Source organism: Nilaparvata lugens, chromosome 7 (assembly GCF_014356525.2).
Source record: "Nilaparvata lugens isolate BPH chromosome 7, ASM1435652v1, whole genome shotgun sequence".
In the NCBI taxonomy this organism is placed as follows: Eukaryota; Metazoa; Arthropoda; class Insecta; order Hemiptera; family Delphacidae; genus Nilaparvata; species Nilaparvata lugens.
In genome coordinates, this window is record NC_052510.1 from 6,975,169 (window position 1) to 6,993,534 (window position 18,366).

The following is an 18,366-nucleotide window of genomic DNA, read 5'->3' on the forward strand; positions in this document are numbered from 1 at the left end:
TATGAATCTCGCTCACAATAAGGGCGAGGCTACACGATCGTTTTTCAGGTGTTTTTCAAACTAGTCAACAGGGCAGGAAGCTCTGAAATTCCGATTGGGTGATTAGATTGGCGTTCGGGAATCAGCTGATAATCAGCCAATCGGAGAGCTTCCTGCCCTGTCGACTCGTCTGAAAAACGCCTGAAAAAATGCCTGTGTGGCCTCGCCCTAATGACTACCTTTCTAAAAGAAATTTGAATTTCAGGATTTGAATCAGATTAAGGGTTGCTTTCTCCAAAAAATTGACCACAATTCTAGTTTAAACCATCAGCTGACTCAATTGAAACACGTTATAATAAATGCAATTGAACGATGATCAAACTGGTTTAATAGTTATAGTTAAACCAACTTTGGAGATTTTAGAGAAAGCGACATAAACCATAACTTTGTAAAACAGAGGTTCATCAATTGAACTCTACCTCAGGCGCGACAAAGTTGGCAGTGTAGCAAGGAGTCATGAGCAGACCATTCTCAGCTCTCAGCTGCTTGGCGAATCCAAAGTCGCACAGGCGCAGTGCATCTGCTCCCCCCTCCTCCGTCGCGTACAACAGGTTTGACGGCTTCAGGTCTCTGTGCACCACCTACCACAAAAAACCATGAAAAACATTAAGTACAATCAGACAATAGATAATTAAATAGATAATCAATCAATAACGTTTTTCGGATGGACGGTCCCGGCTGCCTAAAAAGCAATCATTAAATCATGTCAGAGGCCATGAAATTGATCAGCTGCGACCTGAAAACTGTGACACCAGACCTGAGCCAGCCAAGTATCCTATATCCTATACTATTAAACGAGTAATTTGTGTTTATATTTTTATAATTATGTTTATATATCTGTATGTGACCGGATCTCGAAAACGGGTCTAACGATTCTCTCGAAATTTGGAACAAAGTAGGTTCATGATATGAAAATTCGATTGCACTAGGTCTCAACCCTGGGATAACTCGCTGAAGGACATTAAATGGATAAATACGTCCTTATAAAAACAGCTGAAAATTTTGTCGTCTGTCGATACCGTAATGGAAGTGAGTGAGCGAGTGCATGTGTGGGTTATTCCTCAGCTGATCTCACGAGAAAAATAATCCAGCAAGACTTTTTTTGTTTATTTCTATTTTTTTTTTTAGAAAACATGTTTACTTCAGAAAGTCCAAAATAGTAACTATATGCAGTTTGTGTAGAATAGTACGTATAATATAAACAAATATTGTATCAAACATAGTATATCATTCTAAATTGAATTCATAGTATATCTATTTGTAATTGATGATTGTTTTTTTGAAGTGTGAATAAATTGTTATTTTGATGAGTGATAGTAGCTTGACCTAGATTTTGATTTGAACTGTATTATAAACTTGAAAAGGGACAGTTTTGGGCATAAGCCTGTTGTGCCTCCTCATATAACTGTAAAAATAATTGTACGAATAAATAAATATAAACTATAAATTCAATCTTTCGTTACAAATTTTGTATGCTTTTACACTCTAGAGCGAAGCTCGGTTCCCCGATATTTATTATGATATAGTCAATAGATGGTACATAAGTACATAACATATTGTTCTTTTGATATAGAAATACAAATTACCTATTCATATTTGTACAAAATCATCTCATTTCTATAGAATTTGAAAAATATGACAGCATACTTTATCAATGCTTCCCATTCCACCAATGGTGACAGATTAAAGGGAATTAATACTTGAAAATCCCTCAAAATTCATGGTGATGGGGCGGAGCTCATGCAATATTGAAAGACATGCGGTTAGTAGCAATTATAGAGCCTTCAAATGACTATTTATACTGTGTGGGTTCAATCAAAATCGTTGGAGAAGTTTTTAAGAGAATCGCCAGAATCGAGGATATACAACTCCATCATTAAGCCTTCAAATTACTATATACTGTGTGGTTTTTATCAAAATCGTTAGAGGAGTTTTTAGAGAATCGCCAGAGGATACGGTTTCATCATTAAGGCCTTTTTTCCACTATTGAAAGTCAAGTGTATGAAAATCAGTCTATTGAAAATCACATTGTATGTGTCGGATCTATGGTCCTTAAGGAACTTATTTTTCAAATGGGAGTTACTGAAATATTGCATTTTTTCAAATGTATACTTTTTTAATGTATAATATATTAAAAATAGAACTTCCATCAAGCTGTTTACCCTGTTGTCAATATTTGCAGTGGCAGAAGCCTTCGGGGTGATTTACAGCATTTAATTTGGATTTTTGTTCAATAATAATTATCTTATTTTTCAAATTCATGTCATTCCTTTCATTGAGGATTGAACAAATGAATTTCTTAATTATTTTCAATCGCACAGAAAGTAAATAATTATAATACTCACCCCATGCTGGTGTAGGTAACAAACAGTGCCTACTACAGTGTGCATAATAGCACTGGCCTCTTTCTCGGAAAATAACTTATGACTTAGTATCCTATCCAACAGTTCGCCACCTCGCATTAGTTCCATAACTAGGTACACATGACGGTCGTCTTCGTAAACCTACAAAATAAACAATCATAAATTGCATGTTTTTGTTCTCTCTTCACAGTTTATAAAATGATTATTATGTTTACACTGTACAATACTTATATTAAATAGAAAGAAAATATTCTTGAATTATTCAAAAAGGGTACTGAGATTTTTTATTTTTCTTTCTATTTATATTACAAGTAGCTCTATACTGAAAAGAGATAAATACTTATATTGTTCAAGTGTGATTGACTACAACTTCTAACTGTACATGTTGATTCTTTTGAAATATTTTACTAAGTGTGATGTATTTCAATTGTGTATTTATTTCATGCAATGAATGAATTTGAATTGAGCGAATAAAGCAATACATGCTTAATAACATTTGTAGAACATTTATTATTATAGTTGTAGAGCATTTCCATTATTGGGAGAATTGAACATATACTGTAATCAATTCACTTCATCGATGTCCGGTTGCACAAAAGCCTGTTATTCAAATTGAATTTATTGCCCAAGACACATTACATAAAATATTGTACAGGCACTGTCAATATACATCAAAATCATACAACTTAAAACTAAACATAAAGAAGTATCACATCATTGTATGCTGTCCGACCTAATTCTAAAATACTGTTCTAAACTATAAAAACATTTCTTCAATAGGAACTTCTTAATTTTCTGTTTATATTTTTTCTCTGGTAGTCCTCTTATATCTTAATGGTAGGTTGTTATAAAATCTGATAGCCCAGGTCTTAAAACTAGTATGACCTGATCTATAATAATGAAATTCATTTCGGATGTTTAATCGATTCCGTGTGTAATGAGAGTGGACATTATTGAGACTAGAAAATAAATTCAAATTAGACTTCAAAACAACAAGCATTGGTATATGAAAATACATGGCAAACTCATAATTCCCAGTCTTATGAATAAAGGCTTGCAATGAGAGAGAGAGGTGGTTCATTGCAAAAGTTCTAACTGCTCTCTTTTGTAATAGAAAAAGGTTCAAGGAGTAGCTGCAATTTGCCCACATTATAACAAATGTGAATTGACATCTTTGAATTTTTAGCAGTGAGAACATAACCTATTTCTTGAACATGTTATCAAAATTTGGGGATAGAATAGTATTGGGCAGTGCATGTTATTCTTTTCCAATCATATTTATATGATTTGTAATTGTATCCACGAATGAATAAATAAATAGGCAACAATATCCAATAAATAAATAGACATATCCATAATATACATTCAATAATATTTTAACTGATACTATTTCTCTTAATTTTTTTCAACATAAAGACACCTCTGGTAACTTTAGAGACAGTATAGTCTATATGAGATTTCCATTTCAAGTTGCTCTGGATGTAAATACCTAAAAATTTAACAGAGTGCGAAGAATTCATATTAAAACACGTTGAATTTTAATCGCAGAAGATTCACTAATCAGAGAAGACCTTTTTGAAAAAAATCGTCTCTAATTGGTTTTCGTGGCAATTAATCACGGTTAAAATTAAACAGACTTTTGTGCAACTGGACCTGAGTATTTTAATTACAGAACTATATATCTTCATACTCATGTTCTGCTGTGTTGTCTATAGTCGCAATGATAAACTATCGCTTAGATAAGTTAAGATTCAAGCACCTGCTACTCTCGTTGAAAGGGGACAAAATATCATATATAAGTTTTAAAAATCGCTACCGAGTGCTTCGGAACCCACCTAAAGCTGTAGGTCCTCCTTGTGAAACCAATAGAGTTTGTTTTTCGAATTAAATAAAATACCACTTCAATTTGAGAAATTAAAATGATAAATAATTAAGGGAAAATAGAAAAAATAGATACTCACGTCTCTAAGCGTAACAATATTACTGTGATGACCATATCGTAGGAGAATATCGACTTCTTCCTGACAATCTCTTTTCGATTTATCTATTACCTGAAAACATAAGAAACCGAAATATTAATTCGGTAAATCAATTATGAGAACTGGAAAAGAATATCAAACTTTCAATGATCGTGATTTTCGGTATGGACTTTCTAAAGATAATTATCAGTACCATGACGTTTCCATCCACTGGAACCGAGTTCGTCTGAACTAGCATAGGCCGAAAACTATACCGAACTCGTCCGAACGATCCCCCAACAAAGAAACTCGTCCATTGCTATAGATACTATAGATGCTCGTCCATTGCAACAGGTTCATACGTCCGAGCAATCAAGCCGATGTCGCTGGCCGATCAAGTTTTGATCCGAATTGAATGGGATTTTCCGGCTCTATCAGGCCGAAGTCGAGCTGAGACAACACCATCCTAACCTTAAAATTGTTTCACAGTCTTGTCTGTTTTTGTTTTTGAACTAGTTCTGTTTTATAAAGTGTTAACTATGGACAATGAAAAGTTGATAGGTTTGGTTCAAGAGCATGTTCCATTGTGGGATATGCGAGATAAAAGATATCATCGTCTTGATGTTCAATGGAATCTGTAGACAAAGATTACTGACCAAATAGGATCTGAAGGTAAGATTATTGTAATGAATAACTAATTTAGTGGATATTTGTTTATTCAATTTTCAAAATCTTAACCTTCTAGTCGTGACCCTATTTTTTTCTGACGTTAGTTCTGACTCTGGGTCCCAGGGACCCGCTTTTTTCATATTGAATATTTTAAAATGTTTCAAAATATAATGTTATTCTATGATTCTAATATGTCCAAGGGTTATTGATGAACGCATTGAGCACTTGGGTAAAGTAGAAATCGATCTTTATCATGATTATAAAAATTAATTTGTGAAAACTTGCTTTTTTAGGGTAGTGGAAAGTAACGTTTGGTTATTATTTTATATAAAGTAAACAAAAAAAATATAGTGATGAATACTATGCATCTTACATGCAACACTACTAGAAAGATGGGAAAAAATTGGAAGGTCATAGTTTACTCTTAGGGTAGTTTTTACCCTACCCTCAATTTCATGTTGCACAATCTTTGCAAGACTTACGAAATTATAGTGATGAATACTATTTTAAATCCTAAAACCTACATGAAACACTACTAGAAATATTAAAAATATATAAGGTCTCATAAAGTTTACTTTCAGGGGAGGTTTAATATCACCTGAAGTTCATTGGTCTCACTATCATCCCACTCAGGGTCAGTATTCTTATCTTGAACTATGAATTTATTTTTAGCCTCACTAATGTCATTGAAATAGAGATCTAGAAGTCAATTTGTACATTCTTCGAAGTCTCTGTTCAAAATAAACATATTGACTGCTTGAATCCAATCACTATTGCATAAAAATGTGCATTTAAAAACAACGAGAAAGTTACATTAATCGTGACCCTTGGGTCCCTGGGACCCAGAAACGTCATTTTAAGAAAATAACAAGTCACAAAGCACTAACACTCTACATCAAGTTTAAGTGTCTACTGACTTGAATTTACATGGGTCACAATAGACAGTAAAGCAAACGGAAGCAAAATTATAACTAAAACAAAAATTTCCCGGGTCCCTGGGACCCGGGGTCACGACTAGAAGGGTAATATAATCATTGTTTATGAAAAATTTTGGTGGCTATGATAGTAGTTAATTCAATATTCAATAGTTCAGCCAACTAATGAACTAGACTGACGTAAACGGTTCCAATGGACGACCATATTCGTCCGAATTAACGGCCGTCAGATTTGTCCGACCGGATCGGTTGAATACAGTTCCAGTGGACGGTTACCCAAAGTTTACACATACGATTTCATATAGATCATATCACTTGAGATTCTTTGAATTATGGATTATACAGTGTAGCTTCCACATTCTTCAACAAATTAATTTCTGGAAGAGTATTTTTATATTTATTTACAATTCTTACAAAGGAAAACTATCGGGAGAGATAAACTGAGGATACTCCTTGTACTATATCTCTCCCAAATTTAAATAAAATTTTTTGTAGAAATAAGGTTCTTGCAAATAAACGTCATACAGTACATTGATTGTTGACGACAGACTTCAGGAAAGTATAGAAGAAGAGTAATTGCTGGTGAGGAAGTCTGATTACACAAAAGTTTATAAAATAGCCAAATGAGTTCAAATGTGCACTCTATGTAGGCTACATATGTACAACTGCTCATCTAGTCACTTGATTCGTCTCAGATAGAGCTAATAAGGATATCATGGATATTTCATCTGTTGAATCATCATCACGGTCAAATTAAGTCATTGAACACTAATTTAATACTTAAACAGTAATTGAGTAATTAAATACAAAAGTTTAGTTTAGTTTAATTTTTGTCACATGAAGCTGTATAGTCAGTCGAGCAGAGCTTGCTCAGCATGTGACACGTCAGAAGAACAGTAGAGCACGTCTACATAAGTAAAATAAAACGGACAGTATTTAAATAGAACATACTTATCAAGGGATGTGGTTTAACACTTCAATGGTTCACCAGAGATAGTGATTGGAAACTATAATCAGGTCCACGTTATAATGGCAGTGTTGAATTAGCAATGGTATTGCTATCCTTGTCTATCATTCGACAAAGCGGATAGCGCTACCTCTTTCACGCTTTGCTCTGTTGCCAGACCGTTTTTCAACAATGTAGAAAAATAATTGAATTGGTCTGAAGAGGAAGGGAGCATGTCAAAAATCAGAACTTTTCAGGGGAGAGAAAGAACTGAATACAGATACAGTAAAAGTATTGATAATTTCAAGATTGCTTTTTGTCATTAGGGTGCAAACTCTTTCAAGACAACAATTTTAATCCAGTATAAGCACTTATATAAGATTCACCCCTTAAAATTGAGTTTTTTGTTAACTTCCTTTTACTCATGATGATATTATAAATTATCACTCTTCAACTCTTACAATAAACACCTCAACCGAAAGCAATCCAACCTTAAAAGAACGCATGAATCAAAGGTAACCTAACAATAGCATAGAAATCACAACTGACAAACAGTTGACTTTCGAATGTTCGGCGTTGAAAGGAAACATGTCTGTCATGACTAGTTCCCTCTCACTCCAGTACAGCAAAAATACTATATCTATTTCTCGTATAAAGAGAATGCTGACATGTTCCCTTTCAACTCCAATCGATGTATCCCACAATAAACAACTCATTTCAACCATAAAAAAATGGAAAATTTTGACATGTTCCCTTTCTCCACAGGCCGATTCAATTAATTAACAAAATATTTAATCTTGATTAGCAATATTCATTATGAAATCGTTGAAAAATATAATGTCTTGCTTGATAAAATAGAATTGATAATTTTAAACGAGAATGAACAGTTAATATTACATCAATAAACCTGTATCAGCTACCGTCTATAGAAGGCCATTGACAAGACAGCGGATCGGCAACGTTGTTCTCCTATCTTTCTCCAATTTCATTACAACGTAGACCTTACTATAGTTAAGTGACTATAGTCACTTAATTCGTCTCAGATAGAGCTAATAGACAGATTCGTATCAGCTCAGATAGAGCTAATAAGAATATCATGGATATTTCATCTGTTAAATTATATCATCACGGACAAATTAAGTCTTTAAAAGCTAAATTAATACCTAAACAGTAATTGAGTAGTTAAATACTAAATAAGTAGAATAAAACGGAAAGTATTTAAATAGAACATACTTATCAAGGGATGTGGTTTAACACTTCAACGGGTCACTAGAGATAGTGATTGGAAACTATAGAAACTATTGGAGCCTACATAATATTTAAAAAAATTTAGACAAAATTAGGAAATTGAAGAAGTTTTGGGCAATAGCCTGTTTTTTTTTCTTTTCCGACAATACAATTGTATTGTTTGCTCTATAGTCAGGTCCACGTTATAATGGCAGTGTTGAATTAGCAATGGTATTGCTATCATTCGACAAAGCGGATAGCGCTATCTCTTTCTTCCTTTGCTCAGTTGCCAGATGGTTTTTTTAACAATGTAGAATTAATAATTAACAAAATATTTCATCTTAATTATGAATATTCATTATGAAATTATTGAAAATTATAATTTATTGCTTGATAAAATATAATAGATTATTTGAAAAGAGAATGAACAGTTAATATTACATCAATAAACCTGTATCAGCTAACGTCTATAGAAGGCATTGACAAGACAGAGGATCGGCAACGTTGTTCTCCTATCTTCCTCCACTACCATTATAACGTGGACCTCACCATATTAGAGAATCACTCAGGGTGATTTGAGCCTTTTTTAAGTGTATAATAATTGTGCATCACCATAGAGAAACAATAGCGTAAGTAGATATACCATGGTATAAGGAGTTCATGTCGTAGCTTTTACTATTATCTCAAGCCGATTACTGTCGATTATTGTCGATTTTCACTGTTTTGTTGGGGTGAGAGTGTATTAACGGCACAATATGAGAGACTGCCAGTGTCACACAGCTTCAAGGGAAAGAACTACGTGGACTATCGGCTTGAGATAACAGTAAAAGTTACAACATAAACTCCCTATACCATGGGATATCTACTCACGCTATTGTTTATCTATGGCATTACTCAACTAATCAATATATAAATAAATGATACATTACCTTGACTGCATATTCCATTTTCGTAGACCTATGTAAACATAATCGACATACTGAGTAACTACCACGCCCTATTTCTTCTCTTAGTTCGTATTCGTCTGTGACTGCGTTTCCTTTCACATACGTCAGCTGAAACAACATACAAAAGAATAGAATCTAAATGATAGAAAAACATATAAGTTGAATAAGCAATATTGAAGCACCAATAAAAAGCAAACATTTCTCTCGATCTCTATTTTTCTTTGGGGCTACTCTTAAATACAGTGTTCTGAAAAAAGGTTCCCATAAGTTAGGGCGTGATTCCTCACATCAAAAGAAGAAAAACAAGTTCTCATTAATATGGGTCCGAAAATGCTTGGTTACCAAGTTTTACAGGATGGATGATTTCGTCTGAATTTCAGTTCCCCTGCTGAAACAAAGCCCTAAGGGTATTTTTTGGCTGTTAATTAAGATGTGCAATTTAGCGTACTTTATGTAAAATGAACTGAGAAATTGAATAAAACAGTTTACAGACCTTTAGGATACAGTAATTTTTAAGATATGTGACGAAATACGCGAAACTTGGTCCCGAAAAACAAGTTACTTTGAGGTTTGAAGTAGATTTACAATGTCAAATGTACAATAAACAAAGAAAAATTATTCACAGAACTTGTAGAAAATTTAATTTCAAAGAGAAAGATATAGATTAAGTCTAAAATAGACAAACGCTACCTTAAAAAATAATCCTTAATTACATACAAAACGCATGAAAAATAGAGAGCTTAACAGATTTTGTCTATTTTTTGAGTTATTGGAGCATCCGATGATATTTTTGAAAGAAAATATATTCATCACTGTACTCAAATATGAGGTATGATTTACCTTAGTAACCGGCTCAGTGCGTGATACAGGCAGCTCCTGAATGTTTTCCTGATCTAGAAGGCAGGGAGCGATAAAGCTGAATCCTCTGAATAATTCATGGGCGTTGGCGCTCGGAGGAATTCCCGGCGAATCTGTAACAAGTTTGTTCAGTTGCCATCACATCACATTTTCACAACACACACACACACACACACACACACACCACACACACACACACACACACATACATACATACATCACATTAGCTATTGATCGCTGTCTAATGGACAAGTTACAAGTAATGATAATGATTCTGCAGGCAGTCTCAATACATTTTCACTAGTAGTTCTGTGAACTAATACTGAACTTCCATTTCCATCAAGTATTTTTCTTTCAATGCTTGTCAAATCAGACAATGCTTATGTTTTGTTAAACTATACAAAATGCAAACAATTTTCTAGATGAAAGTGAACATTGAAGTTTATTCAAAACTAAGACACGTGTTTTGATACTTGAAAAATTAGGGCCAGGGAAGAAAATGGAATGCACGAGAATCAAATAAATGGGGTATGAGAACATGAAAGTAAAAATACCAGTTTATTCAAAATGATACTTGTTTGGATAATTAGAGAATGAATGGAAAATGGAATTCAAGAGATAAAATAAATGTGACTTTATTGATTGATTTTTTATTATTAAACGAAAATCCAAATTAAATTCTGTAATTGATAGACCTAATATAGGCTACACTTTGTTATATAATTGTTTATATACTGTTACTGTTTATTTTACCTGTTCAAAATCTTACTTAGTTCTAAGGATGCAATTATTTGACAAATCACCTATCAAATGGGAGTATTCCCAATATTATGATGTAATGTGATGAAATAATAAATAAATAAATAAAATAACTCACCCCGAAGACTTCTGCTATTGCAAATATTGACAACAGGTTGAACAGTTAGATGGAAATTCGATGAGCGCTGTAGTAATATACTATAGTAATACTATAATTTCCATCTGTAGATTGATTTTTTATTGATTCAAACAACAAGTACATCATCAAAAATGATAGGGAGAGAAACAATAAGGTAACCTTGTGCTATTCCTCTCCCAAATTCAGATAAGGTAACACATAGACCAAAATAGGTTAAGTCTTGTTCACTTTACAAAATTTTCAAACTTTACCAATACAAAAAGAATAAAACGAGCAATAGTGGATAGTAGATTACCTTTTGGCGATTTGGATGTGAATTCACTATCAAAGTAGAAGGCATCCTCAGCTCGACTCACGGCAGGTTTGAATGGAGGATGAATCTCTTTTTTCAATAGTTTTTCCCAGTCTATTGTCGCAAAAAACGGATGTGTTTTGATTTCGTTGACACCTTCTTTGCCTAAAAAGTAAACGAAGCTGGTTAAACACAATACTTCAACAACTATATGTTGTTTACTAATATATTGAAATTATAGTTATAGAATAAAACTGCTATTCTTATAGGCATATACAGAGTGAGTCATTTGTATGGGAACCCTTCAATAAGTTGGAGACTTTTGTAGGTATAATATTGTAACTTTCAGGATAAGTTATTGGTCGAATACTCAACCTTTTGACATACAACTGAATTTCAACCCCTCATAAGGAGGTGGTGACATAGGGGTTGTAACTCTAACATTTTTAATATACACACCCATTGTGTGGTACATCATTTTAAATGCCTTTTTAAAACAAGAAAGATGGCACGAAAAAATGTTTTATGATACTTGTATCCAGAATGGCGGCTGATCGCAGTTTTAGTTTTTGAAGAAATGAAGGGTTGTAACTAAAATATTTTGAATGTGAGCACCCATTGTGTAATACATCATTTCAAAGGCCTTTTCAAAACAAGAAAGATGACATCAATAAACATTTTCTATGATACTTTTATCCATAATGGCGGCTGATTGAGGTTCTCGTTTTTAAAGAAGTAATTTATAAAGCTAATTTCACACAATGGGTGTTTACAATCAAAATATTTGAGTTACAACCCTTCATTTCTTTGAAAACTAAAACTTTAATCAGCCGCAATTTTGGATACAAGTATGATAGAACATTTTTATCAATGCCATCTTTCTTGTTTTAAAAAGGCCTTTAAAATGATGTACCACACAATAGGTGTTTACATTTAAAATATTCGAGTTACAACCCCTAAGTCACCCCCTTATGAGGGGTTGAAATTCAGTTGTACGTCAAAAGGTAGAGTATTCGACCAACAACTTATCCTGAAAGTTACAGTACTATATCTACAACAGTCTCCAACTTTTTGAAGGGTTCCCATACAAATGACTCTCTCTGTATAATTATAGTTTTCAATAGTAGGCTAGCGAAAGGTAATACACCAAGCAAAAGTAATAGACTATGGCCCGGTTGCACAAAAGCGGCTTAAATTTAAACCGTGATTAATTTTACGAGAACCAATCAGAGAAGGCTTTTTTGAGAAACGGCTTCTCTGATTAGTTATCGTGTAATTAATCTCGGTTAAAATTTTACCGGCTTTCGTGCAACCGGCACTGTGCAGGCCATCACCAACAATAACATCTGATAAACGAATGGTAAATTATGTGGAAGATATTTTCATCTCTCTAAACTTAATTTACGAAAAATAATTGATTAGAATTTAATGCGAGCGTCGAACATAATATTATCACGTATAAAACTATGCCCAGAAATATTCACCCTTAAATACTCATATACTGTTTATAAGGTAAAAGAGCTCCAGAATTCAGAATCCCATTTCTGTTAAATTCATTGCCATTATAGTTGAAAATGTTACAGAGTAAAAATGTGATTCAAACAAAACTTAAAGTGCACTTCATAAGAATAGATCATTTGATTAGTTTCAGGAAATGAGTTATGTTTTATATTATGTTTACTCGAGTTTGTTATGTATTTTTTATCAACTATTTATTATGGTTTATAAGTTTAAAATAATTTTAATTTTACAATGAAGACATATTATGATTTAATAAATATTTGTGTCAGAGTGAATAACATTAGGTAATATCCCAAAGTGATATCCTGTTAATTGTCGCTTACCGAGCAAAGTCTTTTTCTATTTTTTTAAGTTAAGTTATAGTGCAATGAACAAAACAGAACAATCAGTTAAAAAAAATGAAGAAATGTAATCAGGTCGATTAAGAAATTGTTATTGATTGTTTTATTGTATGTATGAAGGATCATTTTTATATAATCCCTCAAATAGCTTACAGCTAGAGGGATACTATCGCACTATTTTAATATTCAAATAAATAAATTTGAAAGACATATAATCATATAATCAGTGTACGGCCTGCGTTCATGGCGCGTAATTCTGTACACAGCTTGATACATTTTTTTGAAATGTATGAAGTAGAAAGAAATAAAGTTGAATTTGCTTCCATCTACTCACAAGTAATAAAATGAAAATAACGAGTCATGAAATGGAAAGATCGTAAAAAGTCTGTTTGCTTTGAGCCAACCAGCAATGGAGTTACAACTATAAAAAATAGCATGAAACTGTTTTGTCACAGAACACTAACTTCACAGTCGAGAATACATCCACAGTGTGAATACAATTACATGGATTGTTTCATATCGCCATAAACACCAAGTCCAATCAAATCATTTATTTATTTCATAGCATAACATAAAAATAATTCAATGGATTGTGAAAAAATTGAATCGAATGAATTGCGTTTGATTAAATTTGATTCACTACAAAAATGAATTAATAGAACAAATTAGTAATGATTTTATTAAATTAATGAATCGTTACTAGGCTTAGTAAAGTAGATGTCTAAGTAAGACTAACTTAGTAAAGACGATGGAACTTTACTTTTACGTATTATCCACGCTAATGGGACATCCATATTCTTTTTTTTACACCCCAGCAGTGACAAGAGTTGATGAATGAACTAAAGAAGAAACTGGTGTGGGTGCTGTTACGATTAAGAAAGATTTTAAGTAAGAACGATTGGGTTTTTTAGAACTGTAAATATAGGCTACAAGACTCACTTAAATCTTTCAGAATTCCTTGAAAATAGGACCTATGCTAAGAGTTTGAAGTGAATGTCTTTATCATGGTTGTCAATGATTCGATTAAAATGTTCACTTATTCAATTAGTCTTCATTTATCACTGTTTTTGAAACATTTCAAACTTTATCTACAGTATCACAATCTGTTTCATCAGAATGCGGCTTAGAGCAAAATTAATTGGTATGTTTGAGAAAAATAGAAAGAAAAACAAATGACTGTCCGTGTCAGTAATTCTACAGTGTCAACTAATATTTTGATAACTAAATTCAAGTATTCTATATTCAGGTCCCCGTTATAATAGCAGTGTTTAATTAGCAATGATATTGCTATCCTTGTCTATCATTCAACAATACAGATAGCGCTATCTCTTTCTCGTATTTCTTTGTTGCCAGAATTAATAATTAATTAACAAAGTATTTCATCTTAATTATGGAAATTAATTATGAAATTATTAATAAATATAATTTCTTGCTCAATAAAATATGATTGATTATTTTAAACGACAATGAGCAGTTAATATTACATCAATAAACCTGTATCAGCTACCGTCTATAGAAGGCATTGACAAGACAGAGGATCAGCATCGTTGTTCTCCTATCTTTCTCCACTGCCATTATAACTTGGACCTTACTATATAATATAATGATGTACTGGATAGACTGATACCTGGTGATGATACTGATTCTATTTCCTAGTACATGGATATCCATAGTTGGAAAAACCCTCCAATCTTCCACCTTTTTTTTGAACCACTTTCTTTTTATTTTGTTACAATGTGTATTGTTGTTGTTTGCATGTATTCTTTTTGTTAATCTCTGTATCAAACTTGTATGTGTGTGTAAAAATGAATTGAATTTAATTGAATATTAGTATTCTGGGAATACTTTATTGATGCAATTTTTCATGTATAGTCCAATTCATACTTATGTTATTAGCTCTATTTGTATTCTGACGATACATAAATTGATTCAACTATCTTTTTAAGAGATACAACTCTCATTCTATGCTCAAGTTATTGACGTTATTTGAATGCTGACGATACACCATTGATTAACCATCTTTTTACGAGATTGTTTAATAAAAACATTGATTCGATTGACTAGATTTCTTACCTGCACCAAGCCTATTGGCTGGATTTCGCTTGAACAGAACTCTGAGAAGACTCTGAGCTTCTTGTGAAAGAAACTGAGGCATTCCTAATTTGGCTTTCATAATTTGAGTCATTGTCTCTTTCCTATTGGCTCCTTGGAACGGTAAGGACCCCGTTAACATTTCATACTGAAAGCAGACAATTAAAATACAATTAGATAAACTTATTAATACGGTACTGTTATACATTTTGTGCAGAGCATTTCTAAATACAGAGAAGAAGAATGAGTTTTATAAAAAAGCTTGTAGGCACTATATAATTTTATAAGTCTTTTTTAATGAATTAATTAGTAACCTTTCAGTTTCCTTTTTGTAGACATTTGTACACACTATACTTTACAAGAAGAAAACTAATAGGCTACTAATTAATACACAAAAAATGGCATAAATGACTCTTTTGGGCTACGGTACTGAACGCTACTGTTGGTTCAAACTGTAGCTACATTAAAATACTTTTGCAAAAATAATTATTGTCAGTGCTGTAGGCCAATTTTATACTTTTTGATGTAAATAATTATTATTGCTTTTTGGTTATTATGTTATATATTTCAAACTTATACTAGACTATGAATAAACATATTCGTAGGCAAAAATTCATCCTCATAACACCCAGAATGTCCTCCGATTGGTTAATATTCTAACAGCTGATTCTAAGCAAATCATAGGACATTCTGGGTTCTAGGTGTCGTGACGATAAACGTCAGCCGACAATCGGTGAGTGTAAAAACGGCCATTTCTCACAAACAGAAGCTGATTCTCAGTCAATCAAAAGACTTTCTGACGATAAAACATGTCACCCGACAATACCGATGAGTGTGAAAACGACCACACGCTAAAACAAATCTCAACGTTCCTATACCTATTTTTTGTTGAGGATGATATCCACGTGCAACGTTAGTAGACAGAAGGTTGATCACTCACAGGTGTAAGATTCGAAGTGGTGGGGGAATGCCAGCGTGACGTCACGTGTAGTAAAAATGTGATGGAGTAACCACACTGAGCATACAGTTTATTCACTGTATCTTCAAATAAATCGTCGTTTGAGATAGAAACTGAGGCATTCCTAATTTGGCTTTCATAATTTGAGGCATTCCTAATTTGGCTTTCATAATTTGAGTCATTGTCTCTTTCCTATTGGCTCCTTGGAACGGTAAGGACCCGGTTAACATTTCATACTGAAAGCGGACAGTTAAAATACAAAAATCCTCAAGATTGACCTAGAACTTGGAAATTCTCTATACTTATAGCGAATGAATCACCGATTCTAATGAAGTTGTTAAATATTCCATGTTCATTCAACTTGTATGAATAAAATGAAGTTGAAAGTTTTCCAAGAATCTAAAAACGTGATACGAGAAAGTTAATAAGCTGGAAAAGCGTTATTAGTCTACGTTATAGTATTATAATTTCAGATTAACGCATGAAAAATATTGAAAAATTAATGCATTGCAATAAACCGATCCCGATAAATTTCGTTCATATAATTGCCATGAACACATGCTGGTATCGAGCACATGTTCTACGAGAATCAAAATATCTCATCCCCGAAATTCACAAGCTGATGTATAGCCAAACTACAAAATATAAACACGAGCTAGAAGATGAAGAAACCTTAAGTGTTTGAAAAGGAAAGTTAGGAGGTGGGGTTTTTGCTTTTATATGGTAAAATGCTTGTTTTGATAATTATTGTAAGGCTGAAACAGAAAGCTTGCATGTCAGAAAATGTTTGTGTTATATAATTTGACTATACGTCACCGTATGATTTTCAAGAATGCGATATTTTGCCTACTCTGTACTACAGCCTACGTCACGGCTGCAGTTCCCCCACTCCAATCGCATTTCAACTAAAATACTATAGATGAGTGACCAACCTTCTGTCTACTAACTTTGATCCACGTGAGCTCCAGGCTTGTGCGCGGGTAAAGAGAGACAGATGATGGAGAGAGATTGGTATGTTCTACAGCTTTAGGTGGCTTCCAAACCACAATTTGTGGTTTTTGAATAAATCATTCATTTGTCTATTTAGTACACTTATATGAGAAAGCACAACACGCTTATGCCTAAAACTGTCAAGTGTGTGAGATCACATTGGATGTGTATATGTGCAAGTGCACGCTTGGTCATGCATGACAATGCTTTCAGATGAGAAACAAAATATGGAAAGAGCAATAGGAGACTTCACCCCTACACACAGATGTATAGTCTTTGTAGGTGTATTCCATACATTTCTATTACAATTATTGTATTTCTGGAATAAAGGAACACTCAAACTAAACGCTTGCACTTGCTGGTTGCGTTCAGTGTAAGCAGCTACAAGCAAGTCACAACGTGTTTCAATGGCACTTTTCAAATTTTGTTATTCAGCTCATGCATGATTCGACTTGCACATAAACGCAATTCAATGTGGTAACTGATAACCCAACATCAAGTCGTAGAGAAATAAATTATGAAAAAAGACTCAGTAAACCAAACGACCACATGTGATCACATCCTAACATTAACTCGTAGATAAATAATAAATTATGAGCAATAAAAACTCACCATTAGTACACCAAACGACCACCAGTCGGCCGCGAACGAATGTCCTTTCCTGTTGACGACCTCGGGAGCCATGTATTCGACGGTGCCACAAAATGAGTAGGCCTTTTTGTCGTCCAGAGGCAGTTTGCTAAGGCCAAAGTCGGTCAGCGAGATGTGACCATCCGCATCTAGTAGAATGCTGAAAACAATCGAACAAATTACTAAACATTCAAAATATAACAAACAATTCTTGAAAACTTTGTTGTGAAGTAAAGCAAATTCGTACGGCTTTTTTGTTGTGGGGATTCCCTTGCGGGAAAGTCCCACCTGGGGCCTGTTGCAAGAGAAAATACAAAGTAATATTTAAATGATTTCCCATTCTTATAACTATCTGAATACTAATATTATCAGTTTATATGTAATAGGCCCCTGGGCTGAATATATTATTCAAGCCATCAATGGGTCTTACGACTGTCATACTTCAGCCGGGACCGACAATGTGGTAGAACTTTGTGGCGAAAAGTCTTTGCTCACTAAAAGGAGTGTACACTCATTATGATTATTTTGGCTCAACTCACACTTACGCGAGAAAAAACTCGACTCTAGTCAAGAGTATGTGTTTTCAAATGGTGACACTCAGACCAGTCGACTCTAGTCTCCGCGACTGTCACCATTTTGAAACACATGCTCTCGACTAGAGTCGAGTCTCTTCTCGACCTGAGTCGCGTAAGTGTGAGTTGAG

General features: G+C 33.5%; 1 protein-coding gene across 2 annotated transcripts in view; it reads right to left on the minus strand.

The window, feature by feature from the left end:
• The window catches only part of LOC111048142 (ribosomal protein S6 kinase 2 beta), a 114,703-nt gene that overhangs the window by 9,311 nt on the left and 87,026 nt on the right, over positions 1-18,366 (minus strand). For both annotated transcript variants that reach the window (XM_039433587.1, XM_039433588.1), the window contains 8 exons: positions 17,646-17,823; positions 15,068-15,233; positions 11,136-11,297; positions 9,925-10,055; positions 9,067-9,192; positions 4,364-4,453; positions 2,385-2,543; positions 459-620 (listed from right to left, as the gene is read on the minus strand). In XM_039433587.1, coding sequence (XP_039289521.1) covers positions 459-620; positions 2,385-2,543; positions 4,364-4,453; positions 9,067-9,192; positions 9,925-10,055; positions 11,136-11,297; positions 15,068-15,233; positions 17,646-17,823 — 1,174 coding nt within the window. The remainder of the gene's footprint in view (positions 1-458; positions 621-2,384; positions 2,544-4,363; positions 4,454-9,066; positions 9,193-9,924; positions 10,056-11,135; positions 11,298-15,067; positions 15,234-17,645; positions 17,824-18,366) is intronic.